At 37.5% G+C, this 23,109-nt stretch overlaps 1 protein-coding gene across 2 annotated transcripts; it reads right to left on the bottom strand.

The window, feature by feature from the left end:
- Positions 1 to 1,885: 1,885 nt before the first annotated feature.
- Positions 1,886 to 22,311, bottom strand: ZFYVE1 (zinc finger FYVE-type containing 1). 2 transcript variants are annotated; one of them, XM_072428439.1, is made up of 11 exons: positions 20,433 to 22,311; positions 16,572 to 17,076; positions 11,114 to 11,328; positions 9,017 to 9,123; positions 8,310 to 8,418; positions 8,075 to 8,172; positions 7,861 to 7,978; positions 7,341 to 7,511; positions 7,010 to 7,190; positions 4,865 to 4,975; positions 1,886 to 2,779 (listed from the first exon to the last, which is right to left on the bottom strand). In XM_072428439.1, the coding sequence occupies exons 1-11, from the start codon at positions 20,910 to 20,912 to the stop codon at positions 2,547 to 2,549; spliced, it is 2,328 nt and encodes a 775-aa protein (XP_072284540.1). In that variant the 5' UTR covers positions 20,913 to 22,311; the 3' UTR covers positions 1,886 to 2,546. The 2 variants fall into 2 exon arrangements, with proteins under 2 accessions (XP_072284540.1, XP_072284539.1); XM_072428438.1 differs by having other exon boundaries at positions 4,865 to 4,978; positions 20,433 to 22,310.
- Positions 22,312 to 23,109: the final 798 nt, after the last annotated feature.

Below are 23,109 nucleotides of genomic sequence, written 5' to 3'. Positions count from 1 at the left end.
TTAAGTTGAATTTGTAAGCAAGTCAGAACAGGTACATTATTTCAATAAATGCAATTAGGACATATGTTTGTCTCAACATAATATTAGGCAGCATGGGGTCAGGTTACTGTATAAAATCCTCACTGGTTCACAACCAAGCAAAAAAAAAATTAATTAACTTCTGGAGCAAGCACGGTGTTTTGATATGCAAAAAGAAACAGCTGCAGCATTTGCTTGGTCATTACCGCCTTGGACGTATTCCCGAGTGTGGCTCGGGCTGAATTTTATGTACCAAAAGCGGTACCCCTTAAGCCACACTCAGGGTAGCATAAAAAAATCCTACCTGCTCCCCACAATCTAGCAGCGTCCTCCAGCGGTCCCTGGCCAGCTTCTGCATCACATCCTCGGCTTTGATCAATGTGATGCGTGAAGCGTCTGTATGCTGGGGAGGCGTGGCCTGGCAGGAAATTTAAAAGATTACATTCTTTTAAAACTGATCACAGTGATAAAGTTATACAAAATAAATCCAAAAGTTTATTCTATTATTGTACCCTTATTTGGACAATTTTTCAAAAAAAATGAAATTCAATTTATTGTTATATTTTTTATAAATATATTATAATTTTTTGATTTGTGTTTCAAACTTTATCATACCTGGGAGTTACTCCTAAGAATTACAAGGCCTAAAATATAAAACAACAAACTTCCACCCAAAACAATGTACCTCTTTTGACATAAGAATACTGACATAATTAGACCACCAGGGATGTTAAAGAGTTACAAGAGTTTACAGAACAGCAAAACATTTCTTCTGCAAGTCATGCAACCGACCCCTCAAGCCACCAATCTAGGAGTCCTCCCTATGTCGGATGTCATTAACTCAGGGACTACCTTTACATCTGAAAAAAGGAGATGGAAGGGGGAGAAAAAAAAAAAAAAAAACTGAAGACTGTTTGCTTTACAAATTGCTGAAAAGGCACTTACTTACAGATAAAACAAAATAAATTATGACTCCAGTGTATATATATATATATATATATATATATATATATAATGATTACAACAAAACATAATACGTTAAATACAAGTAACCACCTTAGTCACCTTAGTCTTATCAAGACAGGAATGATCCAATTAGTTCTTTGACTCATCATAGGCAAAGACTACACATTCTAAAACTTGAATTGCAGGTATATAATAACATGTTTGAATATAAGCTTTAATACCATGGCAAGAAAGTGCTCACAGTTGTGAGCTAATGACAATTACAAGTATGACATCATATAGATGGAGTGGATAAATCAATTTTTAAATCAAGAGTCACCAGTTTAAAAAAAAAAAAAAAAAAAAAAAAAGGGGGAGGCCAGGAACAGGCATTAGTTTATGATAGCAGAATATATATGTAGAAAAATAGGTTGTCAACTGCATTTTAAGGTTTATGGCTACCGGGTCCTGGAGACTACTGAACTCGAAATAGAAAACACCATTGAATGCAGTTGAACGTCTCTTAATGTGTGTGTGTGTGTGTGTAATATATATATATATATATATTTATATTTATATTTCATGACATTTAGGTGTTTTAATGCTTTACTATCCAATCAAAATGCTGTGGGTGGGAGGGTACACCACTATAATCCTTAAAACAAAAATCTAAGTGATGTAGTGACTCACTCATGTGGCTAGACAAATTACAAGTCTTTTTGTTCACATATAAACATTTCAACTTTGTATATAGACATTTACCTGGCTTCAACCATTATTAATATTTTGCTTTACTTGCATGCCAGAATACAGTCTGTGATACTGTTGAGTTTTTACATATGACTAAATTATAACAATGTTTTAGGACAAAAACACATTGAAGTACATTTTTTTTACACCAGGAAATCCATGATTCAAGTCATTTTGTGTATTTGTTTATATATGCTAGGACATGGGCAATAAATATACATTTCTAAATATGAAAGTTTGGCTTGATGTTCATACATAGTAACACAAACAGTCATCTGAATAATTCTTGTTACAATAGCTAAATGAACACGGGAAAGGCAAACCTAATTTTTTTTTCCTCTCTAGGAATATTAACAATAATGCATACAGCCTTTTAAAATATACCCCCCTTTCCCATGCGCGCACGCACACACACTAAAATACAATTTCTATCCATGTGATCAAATTTAAATATAATGTGATGCTAAGGGAATCGTCAAATGTGATATACTAATCCTGGGAAATAGGGTGATTCCAGCCTTCTTACTGAAGGATATCAAAAAGGTGTTAAAGATGAGTTCCAGCATCCACGGTGCATATGACATTTCATACTGATTAACAAGTTTACATTATATACTTCTTGTACAATATTAAAAAAAAGTGCAGAATATATGTGGTCTTGTCTCCTGGACAGAGCAAATTTGGTACCATTTTGTTTATTAAGATGATACACAGTCATGAGGGAGACTACAGCTGACAGGTCAAGCATGCACTGGCACAGGAGCCTAAGGAGGAAGATTGGATCCATTATAATCTAGCCCTGAGTAGGTACAGCTGGTAATGGTAAGAAAATGTTATAGGTCACCAGGTTTTTTATTACAGGTAACACAGACGCGTACAGGATGGTCCCAACCTCGAGATGGCACTGGTCTTCTATTGCTTGAACAGTCATCACAGAAACCTTGACCACAAGCTCGGCAGTGGTGTTTGGAGAGCTTGACATTGAATTCCTTCCTGCAGTTGTTGCAATGTGTGATCTCGTGGTCTGGAATCCAATATGTTGGTCGTGCAGCATCTTTCATAAGCCCTAAGTGTTCATTAAGAACATGTTACATTCAATCTGGAAAATTACAATTTTTAACAAAATCTCTTTTGAACAATAGAGTGTTCACCTAAAGGATGGTCTTAACAAATTAGATTAGCTTTAACCAATTAGCTTGGTAAGGTATAAAATGAAGAGTCAATGTCTTCATCTTATACTTTTCCTTTCAAATAATCCAGTCACTTGGAAATTGTAAGTAAAAAATATTCAGTAAAAAAAAAGTTCAGCAAACACGAATATTTCTTATGTTCTCTATGTTCTCATGCTTTTAAAAGCAAGACTAATCGTGTTTTTAATATGATCCTTTACACTTTATTTCACTTCATGATTTATTGAATAATTTCATGGTATAACACGACCACTTGCTTGTCACAATCCAGTTCTGGTCTCAATTAATCCCCCGAAGAAGCCCAAAGGTGAAACGCCTCAGGAAATACTCAAAGAAACTAAGTGAATCATACAGTATATCTTTCCTTGTGCGAACACGAGACGAGAAAAGAGGAAAACTATGACTAACCAACCTACTAGCATAGTAGAGCTATGTTATACTTAGATTTTAAACACTTTTTTTGGTTAAAAATAAAATTGATTTGTTTTAAATTACCCTGCCTGAAAAGGCCCTATTTCTCTCTCTTACTAAAATTAGTATATTTAACAAAATCTCTGTTAGTAGTGAAATAAAACCACCCCCTGCAAAGAAGATAATAAATACCTCTAAACACCACTCCTCCTGCCAACCTGTGTCAATACAGTGCACAGTAGTGATGTAGAGTTTGGAAGGAAGAACCAGAGATTGTGAAATTCTTCAGGAAGTGATTTCTCATATAATAAGTGAAGGGAGAAGCATTTACAATTTTCTTTGAAGGAGGCAAAATCACCAACAACCTTGCTCAGTCTTCTTGATTTTTAAATATAAAATCTAGACTCCAGTAGATTTAAAAGACATACCAACTGCTGTATTGTCAGCCTTTTGTTTGCATCAAATCAGCTTCCTTCTCCATATAAAATCTTTAGTAATGCAAAAGCAGCTTGAAACAAATGGCCATCAAAAGGTTATTGTAGGTCATACAGACCTTAAATGAATTTTGAATGGGCTCAAAACTAAATAATAGAAAGTCAAACTAATAAATGCATGCTTCATTTTTTTGACCAATACACAGCCAAAATTGAAGTGCAAAGTACCAAAATGTGACTTTATCCTAGCATCTTGACATTAGCTGTCCAGCAGAAATCTGTGAATGCTAATGTGGTAAGGAACATTCTTATAGCAGAAAATTAAGGCAATTTCTTATTGCTGGTGGTTGGATGTATTCATCCATGTAAAGAAAGTTGTCTAAAAATCCCTTAACCCAGCTTTTTTTAGCATTACCAGCATTTGTCTACTAAACAAGTGTCAAATGCTTTTCTTTTTACTTGATTGGGTGATTATAATGTTGTACACCAGTGCATCCCATGGACACATTGATAGGTCATGTTTTCCAGTCTTCCAGACATTTACACATATTTATCAGTGTACAAGAAGCAGCATAATTACTTAATCTGTGTGGGAAGAGATATGAAAAACAACCAGTCAATGCTTCCTAAAAAAAAAATAGTCCAGAAAACGCTATGTTGTACAGCATAACAGGTGTAGAAAACAATACAAATAAAAATTAGAAAACAAAAAGGTAAGAATTAGGAAAACATTATTTGTACACAGTATGTGGCTTAGCAGAACTATTTCAATGGTGTAGTTTATGAAAAAGAAAAAAAAAATGAACAGTAGAAAAAAAATGGAAAAAGTTAGTTGTCTATAATGAACATTAGGATTCTTTGTTTTGTTTTCCCATAGAATAAAGGATCAGACTTTACGGGTGAACACAGGCATACATTTATTTTACTCTACATTTTCTCCTATACCTCAGGATGCCACCCAAAAGGACCACAGTGTGTACTTGACTTGTATGGCTTTGGGAATGACAGCAAAATTGTAAACTCTGAGGCAGGGTTTGAAGTAAATGATCAAAGCAAAGTGCTGAGGAATTGAGTGGCGATATATACAGTATTATATAGAAGAACAATATATCTTACCTAAAGGAATGTCAATAGCTGTGGCAACAGCTCCCAATGTATTCTGTACAGCCTCCCCAACTTTCCTTGCAATGAGAGTGCTTCCTTCATCATCTTCAACATATTCAGGGACTGCTGGAAGGATTATAAATTTTAGGACATGCAAAATACTGTATTGGTAAACAAAAGACTTGAATATACTACAAATAATAAAAAAAAAAAACGGGAAAAAAAAAAAAAAAACAGGAAAAAAAAAAAAAAAAAAAAAAAAAAAAAAAAAACACCCTGAGGAAACCAAAGGCTACTTTAGCAGAATGGTAAACTAAAGGACGTGTTTATAAAGCAGAAATGCCATTAAATTACTGGCAAATAAAATGTCAGTTTACTGTGCAATAAAAATGTCAAGGGAATATTGTAATATTTGTATACCCTATAACCGTGGTTCGAAAAGAGCGTGTGTTATCATAAACCTTTCAAATTTCTAAGATAGCTTATCCCCTGAATTAGTCATGTAATATATTATATTATTTATATATATATATATACATATATACATATATATATACACACACACACACACACACACACACACATATTTTATAGCTAAAAATCCCGCTTTCTCCTTTTCCATTTTTACATAACCTAAAACCATACATACACATTTTGAACCAAATCCCGGATTATTAATTGTGTATAATGTAGTTCTAGGGTGATTTTCAGTCAGTGACTTGTATAGCCATCTTCTGTTGAATGTCTACAGTCTGATAGCTTTTTGCCCATACTAACCTATTATATGCAGCCCTTAGGAGGCAAATTTGAGGTCCTCTATTTTAGTTAGGTTGACTGCTACTCCTCCAAAGCCACACATGCCCTTATATTTTCAAAAAGCACAATAAACTAATTTGTTTTTATGCACACAAGGGTACAGTGCCCCAAGCACCTTTTTTTCTACCTAAAGCATTTTCTTATCCATTTTTAACTTTTAAAACGTTTTATACAATTGTACCTTTGCAGTGCTGGACAATAAAATTGATTGGGTTTATTGTCCAACAAGAATATTCTCTGAAATAAACATTGTATGAAGATACAAGAAATATTTCTCATATGCAATTTCCTTTGCCCTGTCTTCAAAGGTGGGAGCTTCTTTTGCATTTTGTACTTTCTGGACAAATACTTGTACTCGATTTTCTCCCAACCACAAAGCAATCCTAAGAAGTTCCTCCAATGCTTTCATTACAGCATTCTTTGATCATGCAATAAAGTCTGTCATTAGCATGCCCAGGTGCACATGCATCATAAGAAATGTACTTATGGTGTATACACATCTCTCTCCAACACATTAAAGAGGCTTTGTGCCTAATTTGTGTAATACCCTGCTTTCGTGCTGTTAAAAAATACTGTTTGCTTATACTTCTGAGAAGGATATTTGGATTTGGATCTCTGCTCCCATAGAAAGTCTTACCATCACAATTACTTTTTTTCCGGTATAATACACTATAGGAGACAGTCAGTTTTATATGCTATGATTCTATAAAAAAAAAAAAAAAAACAGTTGATATGCCTTTAGTCTATGCTTACGGGTCCTTTTATCTACTTTGATGGTGCATTATGTTCATTGAGTTTCAAAGCCTTTAAGACGTTCCAGTTGCTTTTTCAATATAGAATTAGGTCATGTGGCTAGAATATAATTTTATATGCAAGGATAATCTTCTTTCACAAGAAACAGGTATGGTTTACTTGCAGTTCAGTACAGTACAATTCTACAGATACTGTTTGCTTTTTATTTGCAATCAGCTTGGATGTTATGTTTCCTGGTGTTTTGTTATGATTATTAGGTGCTTCTTTAAACTGTTCTCTCTCGCAATGTCCTTTACTCTTTATACTTCTCCAGAGCCTTCCTTTCATTCCTCATCACTAATCCTTTCTTTTTCTTTTTCCTTTTCTCTTCCCCAACACCTTATCTGCTTTATGTGTTACATACTAAGATACATATACATACATAAATACATACATATAACCCCTGCATTACAGAAACCTAAAACTGCTAAAACTCAAAGCAGGACCTCAAATCAATAAATTTATGAGCAAGTAATACACTTTTTCAGTAGCACTAATGATCCAAGCTTCAATCTCAACAGTTCTGAGTGTAAATAAGTGAAAAAATACCATTGTGCGTGCCTCTCAGGTCATAGCAGCAATCACAAACACGAACTGGAGACAGACCCCAGCCTCGCTCAGGCACTGGACGGCTTTTGGATGAGCAGCTGTCACAGAAGCCCTCTCCACAGGCCCGGCAATGATGCTTGGTGTCATTTTCCTTAAAAGGGGTTCTACATTTGGTGCACTCCTACAAAAAATAGGAAATGGAGGTTTTTAGAGTGAAATAGAGTTTTTTTTTTTTTAAACTCAATAAATGCAGTAAAATCAGTGCCAAAGAAATGCATATATCAAATCTATAGCCTTTTATTAATCCAAGTATTTCAAATAAATACAATACCATAATTTGGGAATTAGGCTTCCAGTAGGCTGGGGCAATCTGATCAGTTAACCAAGATGTGACTGCCTTTGTAGGACCGATACTCAGTTCGGTTACAGACTGTGCCATAAAATTCATACCATCCAGAAGACGCTGAGCAGCATTGTTGTTATCTTTTAGGAATCCATCAGCCTGGAAAAAAAGAAAAAATGAATTTACTGGAAAGGACCCAACTGATAAAATTTCTCAAACTTCAAGTGCAAAGCAGCCAAAAGCCTTAGTGCTTTCATGTGGGAGGGCAAAAGGAGCATTCCTAACCCTTTATAAATTTGCACCTTGTTTTTACTAGACCACATACTAGATTCCATGTCTGAAACTGAATCCTTTTTAGTTTCCAAGTGATCTTACTTTCTTTAACCATATATGTATATGCTTTTATTTATATTTTTTTATAAAAGCCAGAGATCATACATCTATGATTTCTAACACTATAAAATATTGCATTATTTTGCACACAAAAGTTAATAAATGCAACTCTTACTCCAGGCCAAACATGCTGTATTTCAGTGCGCACAACAGTGTCCACTGGGTCCTGATTTCCAAACCAGTACTGGCGGCTACGATAGATTACTCCGCAGTTTGGGCATTCTATTACATACCTACAACCAATAGAAGACAGTTATTAGGAGGACTTAAGATTAAAAGTCTATAAATGTGTGGTAAAATGAGACACTGAAAAACAAAAAAATATGTACCCAGACCAAGCATATTTAGCAAGGCCCAACCATGGAGAGTCAGTAGAAGCAGAGGTTTTAGGGACCACATTCACCTCCCTTCCACTTTCATAGCAAGCCTAAAAGAAAAAAAAAAAAAAGTTATCCAGTTTGTTGAAATAAAGTTGGTTTGCCTTTTTATAAATTACATCTACTTTCTTACAATTCAGCAATGTACAGATAGTAGGCAGATTATTATATTACTATTTTGCCTTACCTTACAAGTAAACACTCGGTTGTCAAATTGGTGGGAATATCTGCAGCGCCTCAGAGTTTCGTGTGGAAGTCCTTCTTTTGAGTGGTTCATGCTGTTCTTACACCCTGCTCTACAAACCAGGATATCACAGTCAGGTTGTGAAAACTCAAACACATTCATGATCAAATATTACCATACACACACACACACGCGTTTATTTTGTTATAGGGTTGAAGAACAATTGAATATAAAAAAAAGTTAATTTTATTTTGTAATAAATAGCTCAATTCAGCTTGTTATCACAAATAATTTACAGCAAGCATTAGAGCTTATAACTTTGTGATTCAAACACAAAAGGATTAGGACTGTGAGTCAATACTATAGAAACATGTCTTGATGATAAGATTTGTACATTATTTAGGTTGATCTTATATTAAGCCCAACAAGATGTTGGTCAGTGTCATCCAGCCCTGTTTCTATCACCCCAGGCCAACTTGAACACATTCTAGAGCATTAATATCACGATACAGCATGAGCTTACATTGTACCACTGCAGAGAACAGTGTTCATGGGATGAGGAGGACGGACATCATTGTGTAGTGGCAAGGAATACACTAGGTATCAACGAAAGGGAAGAGGAATGCCTCTTACAGACAAAAAACACATTACGTGGAAGAAAGCTTTATTTCTATTTGTTCAGAATGGGAAACCACCAAACGGACACTTACCCACAGCTGAGACACATGGCAGAGCAGGTGAAATACTCATCAGGGAAGAAGCAGCTATGTGTCATTTGATCATCAGGTATCTCACCACTAAAACGATCACTTAGTGCCTGGAAACCAAATACACAAGGCTTGTTAAAAAATATAAAAAGTCATGCCACCCATATCAAATGATATATCAGTCCTAAGTTATAGCATGAAAAACTTTAGATGTAGATATATACTAAGGAGCAACAAGAAAAATCAATTAAATACCTTAAAGCAATCCAGAAAGCAACTGGTCAATATTCAAGAAGCCCGCTTAGTTTACATCAAACACCAATTCCAACTTCAGGGCAATAATAGGAGATACTAAGTATATTCAGTAAACTATGGTAAAGAAAGTCAACATGATATACCTGTTTTTTGTAGTATTCCCTTTAAAATGGACCACAATACTTTTATAACATTTTAATAACTTCCTAGCATCTTGTTTTTTTTTTAATTTAGGCTTTCTGTGTGTCAGAAGCAGCTAAGCACAGAGGGTGTGTTTCTGGATCACCAAAACATAGACAAAGTGCAGGTGGACTGGCGAACTAAAGCAATGTAAAATAAAAACTAACTAGTTACAACAGCCCTTCACGATCTTTTGAAAAAGGGGGAACCCCTTGAAATACCATGCAGGTCTTATGGAACCCCTGCTATAAATAATATACCCAGTGTTCTCCCCAGAAATTTTTTTTCAGCCGGGTGGTAGGAAGCTGTAGCCGGGTGGTAAAAAAGGGGGTGTAGCAAAACACGGCAAATTTAGTGCTCCCAGTTGTTACCTAGTATCTATGAGGGTCCCCTGTACACCCTGAAAATTACAGGTCATTGTGACATACAGTTTAGGAGATATGGAGGTTTGTACACAGAGCTGTGAGGATGCAGAGATCACACGCAGAGCTAGAGATGGATACATTTCACAGACAGACCTCATGCTATGAGATGGGGGCGGGGCTGCCTGTGTCCCCTTCACATGAAGGCTGAGCTGTATGCAATCCTCTGAACAGATGAAACAGAGCAGCCTGAGATCTGTTCATGCGAGGACGAGAGCTGCCGAGAAGAGCTGGGCGGGGTATTCAAATCAGCCGGGCGGAGCAACCGGCTAAAAACCTCTGGGGAGAACTATGATACCCATAGCTTTAAGTACATTGGTCTAGTAGTCAATGGAAAGAATGTGTACTACATGCTGGCCAGTAGGTAGAATAACACCCTCAGGGCAGGCTCACCTCTTGATTGCTCCATTTTGTGCGGCTTCCCACGGCTGTTACCTTGCCAGCCACTTGAGGACTTGCACATTTGACACATTTAACGAGTACCGCTCACTGCAGCTTCTATTCATTCCCTATGGGGGCTACTGCAGGGAGACGCTACATGTAGTGGCCACCCTGATGTGCGAAGAAGCCGTAATCGCAACACAACTTCACTGAATAAGCAAAAAAGATAATTTGTGATCCTTAAACAGACATGAGGGGTACATATTGTTTATTGCTCAAGGAACCTTTAGCAACCTCTGGAAGAGCCCTGGTTGAGAAACACTATTAGATGGTAGGCTAGAATATCTGTATGCATTTCAAGGTCTAACTTTTAGGTTATAACTAAAGAGTAGCTTTTTTTTTTTTTTTTTCCTCTCGTGCAAAGGATTATGTCTTAAAGATTAAAGTTAGAAGAACATTTTTACACCCCTTGCCCTCTTGATCAACTGAACTTTAGACTTTGCACAACGCATATTTGCAAGCTCTGTAACTATGTGCTCAAAACACTAGATTGAAAAAATGGCTTGGATTGGTTTATTGCCCAGGATTTTTGTAGGGATACAATTTTGAGGTAATAATAAGTATACAGTGACCCCTAAGTTAAATGCCATATTTTATGATTGATTTAGGCATACATTTACCAGCTGATCCTAAAAAAAAAAAAAAAAAAATCACCAAATATAGATTTGTTCATAGACCTGAGAAGCCAGATGGACGAATGGCCAGAGAGGAGGCCAGTTGGAGAATTTTCAAAACTGAAAGAATAAGTTTTTCGGAGATCCAGGCATATAAACATGCATATTCAACGAAAACAAGTCATTACCTTTAGAGCCTTATAGACAACGCCAGGATGGCGTGAGGAGCGTGTAGTGTTATTCTCCAGCTGTTGTTCAACAGCACGTCTTAAGCCTGAGAAATCTGTTGGAGGGTTATAAGTTCGTGTCCCTTTGTAATGAATAGAGCTGAAGGCATCTGGGAAGCGACCAAGTCTACGGAAACGCTCCTGAATCACTTTCTCTGGTATTTCTGAAGCTTTTTCTACAACAAAAGCAATATTAAACAAAAGTACATGTTAATGTGAACAATATATGCCACACAATAAGAATAATGAAAAGAGCCACTGATGTCCTTTTCTAAGGCTGTGTACATGTTAGAAAGATGCATGAACGAGTGCTGTACATACAGCACCATTTTGCTTTTTAGAGAGGAAAGGGAGAGAACAAGCGAGCAGCACCCTGCTGCACTCTTTACCCTTCACTTGCATCACGGTTTTTCGTGGATCCGCCAGGACAGATCCATGAAGAAGGACGAATGAGCGCTGTACAGACGTCAGATTCTCATCCTATGCTAGCCCTGAAGCTATAATCGGATGAGAATGTGTACATAGCCCTATGTAGGAAGAAGAAGAAGAAAAAAAAACACCATTACTTTCTGTGCTTTAATCACCCCTTGGGGTATATTAGAACATCTGTTACTTTTTTACTGTTATTACTTAGTTTTAGTTACAATAGGATTGTTACTGGATTATTACTTTTTTTACACTTGATTTATTTATAATGGTGTGTTTATTACTCTCCATAGCATGCTATAACACCCCAATAAATCTAAGTCCAGATTTTACTGAACTAGGCAAGATTCCTTCCCACTGTGAAGGTCATGCATTAACATTCATTTTAGTAAATGAAGAACCTCTACACCTTTATTAATTCAAGCCTGAATTAGTGGGTTTAAAGTAAGCAGAGTAGGTTAAGTTAGGAATGCAGAAAATACATAGAATAAAACAATTCAGAATTATAATGGGAACCACTTAACTCAGAAAGATACATAGGTCATAGGCAGTACTAAAATATGGTGGAGTGACAATGTGTTTTTTGTTTTTTTGTCAGTGGGCAGATCTTAGAGTTTTAATGAGGTAAATACCATGAAACATAATTTTCCTTTTGTTTATGCGTTTTGTTTTTGGAATACATTTCCGCGTGCTGTGGTCTATGCTTCAATAATGGTCAACATTGGAGGTTTTAGTTTGTCAGTTCTAATGAAGTTGACTATAAATACTTTATACACCAGATGGTATAGATGAACAACTTTAAATGAAGGAACAATTGCTTCAGCATTGTATAAGGAGTAATTAAAGAAGACTGGAATGCAGTGATACCGGTCACAAAAGTCCTGTAACATCCTGATGCTCGCATGTCTTTACAGAAGTATGGATTAGCTGTCATGTGACAAGTAAACCTGGTTTCATTTAGAGGGCAAGTATAGTAAATTTTAAACAGTTATATATGCTGATTTTTTCATTAAAGTATTTTCTATACAACTTTCAAATTTTAACTACTTCCAGAAAAGTGATCACGTATCGGTACATCTACTACTACTGCTGCTTCTTTATTTTTTATTTGTAGGCTGGGGCAAGTCCTAGACCTGGCTATTGGTTACCTGCATGGATTGCAGGATGTTGCCATGGTTTCAGGAAAGGGTAATTACAAATGTATTAGTATGTTCGAAAGTTACATAGCATATTTAGCCATTTGCCTGAATTTAGATGCCTGGTTTTTTTAGGTCTTTTTTCGTTGATTTGATACCAAGATCCCTCTGCAGAAAATTACCAGACACAGGATTCCTGGCATTAAAAAGCAACACATTGTTGTTTTTTTTTTTTTGGGTGGGTTGACCCTTTGATATTTCAATACATATTGGAAAATTCCAGACTCCCATTCCATTTTAGACTGGATTTTTAGCATACAGTAAAAATGTACACCAAGTTAAATTTGACTAACAATTTTATAAATTTTGAATTTACACTACTAGTGTTACTCAGTTATTACCAATATTATATGATAAACTGGAAGTTAGGAATGAATATTTCATTCACAAGCACTTGCAGTAAACATACAATTGGCCTTTCACCAGGGACATAATACTGCATTTAGTCATTTCCTGTAACACCAGTGGTGAAAAATTCAAAAGGAGTTATATCATCAGAAGTAATAAGTAGTGCCCAGTACAACATAAATTTTCTTAGCACATACAAGGAAAATGTTTGTAATTTAACAAGACAAGATAAATTGATCTAGGATAAGTATGTAGAATGGGAAACATGTTGAACCTTTTTATCTGTGTACTTGTACTAGAAGCTACATGATAATATGACGGGTGATAACGAACATTTTAGAAGCAGTCAGAAATAGCTTTTCCCCATGACAGGCCTAATATAGTAAACCTTAACTTAATTTCAGCGTATTCCTATGAAGAACTTGGAAACATAAGCTAGGTAGGGTAAGGGGGGTAAGCTTTTCTGCTGCTTGAAATGACCTGGTCCTAAGGCGTTATGAGAGGAATCAAGAATTTGTTTTGAGAAAATATCAAAATGGCACATCCAGATAATCCAAAAGAACTTTCTTAGCTTGAATTTTCAGACACTGACAAGATATCAAGATAATCATTGTCTGACCAGCATGACCTACAGAACGGTAGACATGTAGCCTATTTTACCAAAGAGTCTTTTTTTGGGGCAAAACCCCCAAAAAACACTATTACAATACAGGGCATTTTTTATAAAGCAATGAATCTTTCTTTGTACATTTTCTGTAAGTTAATCTTTCAGGCAAATTTATTTTTTGAGTTTAATTTACTGCCAATTATTTATTTATTTTTTGCTGAAAATAATATTCTCTACTTTAGTAATACTACCCTGTGCATTAGCACAAATAAGGGTGTCCTACACCTACAGTGAGGGAAAAGAAGTATTTGATCCTCTGCTGATTTTGTACGTTTGCCCTCTGACAAAGAAATGACCAGTCTGTAATTGTAATGGTAGGTTTACTGTAGGTGAGACAGAATAACAACTAAAGAACCCTCAAAAACCCAGTGCTCAAAAGTCAGAGCTTGATGTACATTGTAATGAGTGAAATAAGTATTTGATCCCCTATCAACCAATCTGGAGACTGGCTAGGCTACTCCAGGACCTTCATGTGCTTCTTCTTGAGCCACTACTTTGTTGCCTCGGCCGTGTGTTTTGGGTCATTGTCATACTGGAATACCCATCCACGACCCATTTTCAATGCCCTGGATGAGGGAAGGAGGTGCTCACCAAAGATTTGACGGTAGATGGTCCCCTCCATTGTCCCTTCAATGCGGTGAAGGTGTCGTCCCCTTAGCAAAAAAACACCACCAAAGCATAATGTGTCCACCTCCATGTTTGAGCTCTTGGTTTGAGCTCTTTGGTATCAACTCAACACGGGGAGTTGAGTTAAAGCCAAAGAGCTCAATTTTGGTCTCATCTGACCACAACACTTTCACCCAGTTCTCCTCTGGATCATTCAGATGTTCATTGGCAAACTGCAGACGGGCCTGTACATGTGCTGTCTTTAGCAGGGGGACCTTGTGGGCTCTGCAAGATTTCAGGCCTTAACGGCACACTGTGTTACCAATTGTTTTCTTGGTGAATATGGTCCCAGCTGCCCTGAGATCATTGACAAGTTCCCCCCAAGTAGTCTTGGGCCGATTCATCACCATTCTCAAGAGCATTGCAACACCATGAGGGGAGACCTTGCATGGAGCCCCAGACCGAGGGATTGACAGTTATTTTATTTGTCTTCCATTTGTGAATTATCGAGCTGACTGTTGTCACCTTCTCACCAAGCTGCTTGGCGAGTCTTGTAGCCCAGCCCAGCCTTGTGTAGGTCTAAAATCCTGTCCCTGACATCCTTAGACAGCTCTTTGGTCTTGGCCATGGTGGCTAATTTGAAATCTGATTGATTGATTGCTTCTGTGGACAGGTTTCTTTTATACAGGTACTGTAACAAGCTTGGATTAGGAGGGTGCTCCTAATCTCAGTTTGTTACCAACATACAGTGACACAATGAAATCTTGCTGGTTGATAGGGAATCAAATACTTATTTCACTCATTACAATGCACATCAAGCTCTGACTTGGGAGCACTGGGTTTTAGGGGTTCTTTTGTGGTCTGTCTCTCACAGCTACAATAAACCTACCATTACAATTATAGACTGGTCATTACTTTGTCAGAGGGCAAACGTACAAAATCAGCAGAGGATCAAATACTTCTTTTCCCTCACTGTATACACTGCAGTTTTTTTTGAAGAAACCTATATCAAGGATAACATTTTCTTGCTCATAGTATTATAGCAGTATGCATATCCCAATATTATGTACATCTTTGCTGAAAAGAGCTGTAATTGTGGCTCTGTCCAGGTATTCTAGTTTTATGGGTGAGTGATTTTAACAGGGAATGAATTCCCATATTTGACGCAAAAACCCAATTGAGATTACTGTTTTATGAGCTTAATTCATTACATCATTAAAAATAGGGTGTTAAAACTTTTACAGTTTGTTTACAATGGAAAGCATCCACAAAGAGGGCTTATCCTTTCCCAGCATGTTACAATAAAAAGCCTAGCTCCCGGAAAGTAGTAGTCTCTCAGCATGGGTTCCACTTTATTTTTTTTTTTAATCAAATAAAGGCTAATACTTCTGGGTGTTGTGCCCAAAACTTTACTTTTAATGCTCTTCAACTGAAGTGCTCTTAGGGAATCAGTGTATGTGAGCTTGCCACCTAATCCAACACTAAACTGTAGGATGATCAGTCCATTGAAAATTCAGCACCCCCTTCTCCGTCTGCAGGGTTAAAATCCACCCCTTGCAAAGTCAGACTTTCAGCTCAGCAAGTAGAAAAGCTAATGCTCGCCACTATCAGACTTCTTTAGCCATGACTTGGCAAGAGGTGTCTTGGACCTCTACAGAGAGACCCAAGGGTCTTTTTCGAAGAATACTGCCAGGGGACAGACCTGTTGCTTAGAATGGGGAAGCTTTCCAAAGAAAACAAAATTAGAATTTCTACACCTTTATTTTGATAAATCACAAATGTGGATCAGTTAGGGCTTTACTGCAGAAAAGGGACAGAAGGATGTCTCTTTTGCAATAGGCATTTGCCTGACTTCTCAGTGGAGCAGTCAAAATCATATGTGAAGCTTAGCGTTGGTTACCAGGGTATTTGACACATCCTGGCTTCCCTTGTGGTTACTGGGGACTGAACGAACCCCTGTGTCTGCAAAGTATGTTACATCATCCCAGCCCGGCCAATCAAGATGGCCGGAGATGGCAAGAAGGAAGAAGATGGTAATGCCCTGCTACGTAACGGGGACAGGTGAGTACCACAGGATAGTGTTCCTCTTTACATGCATATAAACTGAAAGATTTAGGTGAGTAAATTTAGGAAAGACTAAAAGTCCATCAACACATGCATCGTTTTAACAGCTTACCTGAACCAAGCAGCTTGGTATGAACCGTCTCATGAAAGATAATGACTCCAGGGCCCAGTGTGGAAAGAGGCACATCTAAACCACAACGTGCTGTGGTGGCTTTCAACTCTTTAGTAAAATGTTTCAAGTAGGCTTCAGAGGCATCACCAAGAAACTTGAACAGGTCATTGTGTAAACGATCAGCATGAGTTCTATAGATAACAAGATCAGAAATGGCTAAGACTTTAAGTAGTAATCTTGTCCTCTGACTAAGGTTTACAGTAGCTCCAAGCAGTCCTTCTGTGTCAATGACTACAACCTTATGGACAGGGTCAAATGCTGCCCATACACCAACTGTGCATGACTCCTGAGCTGGGGAAGTCTTAAAAACTTCACGCCCATAGAAAAAGGTATGGTTAAGAGTGTGGGATTTTCCGTCACCGGTGTTTCCAAATATTGAGACAACTTTCAGCAAATCCTCTGCATCGCAGCTCAGTTTTTTCACAAATTCATTTTCATCCTCCACCTATAAATTGAAATAAAAGCCATGATAGTAGCACTGTAATAATAAAAGTTTGGAAACATCTTTACTAACCTACCATAAATGCATGTGTGTTAAAGTAACTGTAAAATAATATATCATTCTTTAATAGACTGTTCCTTTTAACAAAATGATTTCCAGTATGTTTCAGATTGAAGTGTACATGTAATGTTTACATGTTTACATGTTTACAGGGATATCAGAACATCAATTTTCTGCAGTTTTGTGTGTTTTAGAGCTTTAAAAATACTACTTTGACTCATACCATAATTCTTCGAACCCATCAATTCAATGACCAATCAATGAAAAATATAACATAATGGTCCTGATTTATTAAAGCTCTCAAAGAAATCCATTCCAGCAAATCTGGAATGGATTTCTTTAAAAATTGAAACGTTTGTCTGCCAATATCAAATTATTTTCAAATCCAATTAAAGATTTGCTGGATCCCACCGGTTCACCTATGCCAGTCGATCTTCCCCAGTCTTGGGGACCTTTATTAAATCGGGCCCAATATGAGACACAGTTAGGTTAATGCCAGTAGATGGTTGTCAGGAGAAATCTAACACTTAGCAGGTCTAATACCCAGTTTATGTATCACACAAGTATTAAAACGTGGATTTACAAGTACAAATTATGTAAATAGAGAGCATTGAAATTACAAACATGGCAAACTCTATTGGGTAAAAATTTTTACCAGTGCAATAAACATTTACCAATGTCAAGGCTACCTGGGCCATGGGCAGGTGAACCCCTCAGATACAAAGGTTATTTACCAGTCCTGCCTGAATCATAAATTCAGCTCAGAGATCTATGCATTGATCAGATCCCCATTTAGCTCTATTTACACACAGGTACTCCCCAGGTTAAGGACGGATGCTCCCATGGCTTGCAAAAGAAAACTTTTTAAACACAGCTGAGGTTGTGGGTGATCCTAGGAGGGGTGAACTCTTTCTGCAGCCTCTTGTAACTCTTTAATGACCAAGACAAACTCTGCAGTTGTTGTTTCTTTTGCATATCAAAGCACAGCTTGCTCCAGATGTTAATAAATGTTTGGGCTCCATTAAGTTTTTTTTCTTTGTTTGTGATTAGCTCACAGTGGATTTTATAAAGTACCTGACACCATGCTGCCTAATAATATGTTGAGACAAAAATCTGTCCTAATTGCATTTATTAAAATAATGTACCTGTTCTTATTTACATACAAATTCAACTTAAGAACAAGCCTACAGAAAGGCTTTGCCTATAGAAAGTGGCAAAAAATGTGACACCATATGACAATGAAAAATAAAAATAGGATGGCTTGTTAGTAAAGTCCTAACACTGATAAAGATGAACAGTTTTATTATTAATGTAGTACAAAGATATAGAATGTAAATTTATTCTGAAGCCTAAAACTTAGGTTTTTATTTGTTATGTAGCCAGACTATATAATAAATGAAGAACATGGTTTTTTGTGGAGAGCAGGCAGCGGAAACAAACTGATATAGGTTGTGGTGGTCTCACACATACGCACACAGGAGCAACCTAAGCCTACAATTTACTTTGCCCATTATTTCCTGTCCAGTGACATGTCAGGATGTTTCCCTCCTATTGTATGCCATTTCCTCCGCCTCTTGGATTGTAAGCTCTTTTGGGCACGGTCCTCTCCTCCTCCTCCTGTGTCATTGTTTGTAATTATCTGCTACTTGCAACCTCTATTTAATGTACAGCACTGCATAGTATGTTAAAATGTTAAGATTAAGCCAGGATGTTAGAGGAAATCTCCCAAAGAGAGGGGAATTACTCTTTTGGACAGTAGTCCCCAGAAAAATTTCCCCCTCACCTGTAAATTCCAAATTTTGGAATTTTCCCTTACCTTTTTCCCCCAGTAACAACATTCACACACACACACAGTACAATTAGAGGTTGAACCTTTCTAATGGAGACACAAACCGCAATAAAAAAAAACATGTGTCTAACCTTTTCCCATTCTATGGAAAACTAATATATTTTTTCATAGGGATACATACAGTAATCTAACACAGAGAAGCAGATCCAAGAAGATATAAATGACATCTATTTTAGGCTGGCCACATGAGCAAGGAAAAGTTTAGGCACTGTACAAATGTCAAAATAGCAGATAACCCTACCACCCGTACAAGGATGCCCTGAGGACAAATAGAAGAAAAGGTTTATGGAAGTAAATGAATAGTATCAACCCTAAGGGTTCTATTTGTGAATGTTTTCATCACAAATTCACACATTGATCTAAATGGATTCAGTTAAGAAATTGTGTAAAGTGATTGTGAAAACATTTAAAAATAGACAGTTTCATGCAAAATTTGCTGCCTGAATCATCTGAATACAGGTAGTCCCTGGGTTACATACGAGATAGGGACTGTAGGTTTGTTCTTAAGTTGAATTTGTATAAGTCAGAACAGGTACACTATTTTAATAATTGCAATTAGGACAGATATTTTTCTAAATATATTATTAGGCAGCGTGGTGTCAGCTCACTGTGAACTAACCACAAACAAAGCAAATAAAAATCCTTATGGCGCCCACACATTCAATAAATTCTGGAGCAAGTTGTGCTTTGATATGCAAAAAGAAACAACTGCAAAGTTTTTCTTGGTCAATAAAGATTTACAAGAGACTGCAGAAAGAGCTCAACCCCTAAGATCACCCACAACCTCAGGTGTGTTTCGCAAAAGATTTCTTTTGCAAGTCATGCAAACTGCCCCTCCCTCTTCAAGCCTCCATTCTGCACACAGCGAGCAGGGAAGCCCGATTCGTATCCAGGAGGCGTCCATATATCGGATGTTCTTAACCCGGGGACTACCTGTAAACTGATGCCTAAATCCTTACTATTCTAAATGCAGAGAGTGCCAAACCTGCGATTTAGCACCTAGGGCTTAACCTAATGCGTCTCTAGGTACTGTTGACAGGTGCTTTCCCTTGCTTTTATGCTTCATATCAATGATAACAAAAGCAGAGTTTATCATTTACAGCCGTTAACAGAGGGAGTGTAAGACAATTCTATATAATAACAAGAAGTCGAATGAGGATAAACACTAAACTCTTGAAATGACTAATTAAATATTATATGACTATAAAACACATTTCCCTAAGTACTAAAAGCAACAGAGAATCTTCTCTGAAATGCAAAATTTAATAACATACAGTGTTAATAAAGCCTCTGTATTGGGACCCAACACTTCGGTAGCCACCCAAAAACAGCCGGGTGGTTACTTAAAAGTGCTGGGTGTTGCACCCAGCTAAAAGGGTCTGGGGAGAACACTGAACATACTGCAAGTATTTCCACCAAGAATATTTGAACCGATATTTTGTAAAGTTACCTGGATTTGTTCAGTCTCATCCACTAGAAGAAAGCTGACAACCTTCTCCGTCATCTTCTTTCTCCTTGCCTCCTCATCCATCTTTCCTCCTTCTTGAGGTTCTGGGGTGCTTGTTACTTGGTAATAGGTCAATGGATGCTTTCTCTTGTTCCCTCCAGAATGAGTACGTTTTTGACAGTCGGCACAGAGGTCGATTTTACAAGAGCCACACCTCACAACTGCCCGCTGTCTAGTGCCATTTGTGCTGTTGTGCATAGTAGTTGCTCCTTTACACGAAGAGCAGTAAGGGACATAGCCAGGTGGTATGCGGTTTCGCTCATGATTCTGAAGTCTCTCTTGTTTGTGCAAAGCTACCTCGCATTGCTGACATTGTAAGGTATTGCACTCATCACATTCGAATACAGCTTCATTATTGCCGGAACAGGCAAAATTTTCTTGGCAAGTCAATCCACCCACAACATTTGCCCCCTGGGTGCTCATTTTCTATCTACCCTCTAAAGGCGAAGATCAATTCAGACTGGTATTAAGGACTAAGATAAAGAAGATCTAAGCTGTTTTACTAAAGAAGGCAATCTTAACTAAGTTAATAAAAAATAAATTTAGAATAATGATAACTTATGTCTGCTTGGGGAAAAACATTAAACAGCTACACAAGTATGTGGACTGGGTGTAGAAATCAGCATTAACAAAATGTCATAAAAATAATATTTAACCTTTAAAGCAATCTCAGAATTTAAAAATTGGGAATGAAGGATTAAATACAATAGGGAAGATGTGGAAAAGATTAAAACGTCACGTGACAAAAACAAGGCTGACACCTGAGATGTTATTTCCTGCTATGACAACCGATGTGTCATTGGGCAGTAGGGGAAACAATCCTCAAATTATGAATATGTTGCTTGTAAATAAGCATTCCTCTGGGCCAAAACTGTGGGATTTAAAACAAATACTGAAGTGGTGAAGGGAATGGTAGCCCAGCCAGGACCAACTTGACGGTCACAAGACTGCTATTGTGTTTGTTTTTCTCCAGATATAGAGTGTAAGCTCTTAGGGGCAGGGTCCTCTTCCTGTGTCACTGTCTGTATTCTTCTGTCATTTGCATCCCCTATTTAATGTACAGTGCTGCGTATTATGTTGGAGCTATATAAATCCGGTTTGATATTATTAATAATACAGCTTATGACACAAAGTGTTAAAAATATTATGGTCCTGAAGACAAGGAGTGCTAGATTTACACAAAATAAATAGAGATTCCTAAATATAATAGGAAATAATAAAGGAGGAAATGTCTTGAAGAGGTCAGCAGAGGACCACAGAGGTACTGGTGACTGTTTACAAAGATCTCCCAGGCGCGGTCCCTAAGGATCGATGCTTCAAGTATTCAGGGGTCTTTTGGGGTCATGCACCCGACTTGGGGGTCTGACACAGCGAGAATCTGGGGGGAGAATCCGGTGTCACCTGAATAATCTCAAACATATAAAATATATTGGTCAGCAGAGGATCCTCTGGCTAGCTGATGTAAATAAATAAAGAAGCAGGAAAGGGCAGCTTCTGCAGCACAGGCCACAATGGGTTTATATAAAGCCACTAACAGGCTAAACCAAGTCGCAGCCCAGAGATCCCCAACATATTGTCCAGATAAAGAAGCCACAGCACACAGCTATTGTTTACAATAGAAGCCGGCAGTGACTCAGGAATCCCACAGAAGGTGCTTCTGGACACGGCCCAGAGCTTCCCACCTACAATTGGCAGAACGTTACCGGGTACCGGAAGGTAAACGTAGAACGTCATGAAGTGGGGTGACAGCTGCTCCCAGGTCAGGTCCCCCCTGACACCACGAATCAGCTGATCGCTCTGAACTTCGAGCTTATTTACCGTGACAGAATTAAACACACGACGTCATCAGAAGGCGTGTCCGGAGAATTATGGGAATTGTAGTTTTACTTGGCACTTCTTTAGTTAGACAAACAGGCGTGCTGGACTTCCTATCCCATCATGCTGCGTTTCGAGTGAAGGATGATGGGAATGTTAGTTTCATTGGCCAATAGTTAGCTGATGAAGACATTTCATAATAAATATTAATATTAAACTGGATGTATATAGCGCCAGCATCTTACACAGCGCTGTACATTAAAAATATATTGTGGATTTGTTTGTATCTGGTCTAACTTTTTATTTTTATTTATTAGTAATGAGTTTCCACTGGGGTTAAGGACATCTGACATACATACGCCTCCTAGATATAAACGGGGCTTCCCTACTCCCTCCTGTGCAGGATGGAGGCTTGAGGGGGAAAGGGGCAGTTTGCATGACTTGCAGAAGAAATCTTTTGCTAAACACAGCGGAGTTTGTGGGTGATTTTAGGGGGGTGAGTTCCTTCTGAATCCTCTTTTAACGCGCCCCCCCACCACCACCTTAGCGGTCTAATTCTGTGCAAATTTTCATGCACAAAATGTTTCATTTTTTTTGCATGGAAATTTATTTTACATGTTAGGCTGTAATTCTTTGGCATAACTCACCAATATTTAATATATTTAATAAATTCAATTAAAAACTTTAAATAAAAAAACACAAAAATCTGTAAAATAATTAATTAATGTTAAAGTTAAAATGTTAATGTCCAAGACAAACTCTGCAGCTGTTTCCTTTTGTATATCAAAGCACAGCTTGCTCCAGA

Source organism: Pyxicephalus adspersus, chromosome 12 (genome assembly GCF_032062135.1).
Source record: "Pyxicephalus adspersus chromosome 12, UCB_Pads_2.0, whole genome shotgun sequence".
Classification (NCBI taxonomy): Eukaryota; Metazoa; Chordata; class Amphibia; order Anura; family Pyxicephalidae; genus Pyxicephalus; species Pyxicephalus adspersus.
This window is presented reverse-complemented; position numbering and strand designations above follow the sequence as displayed.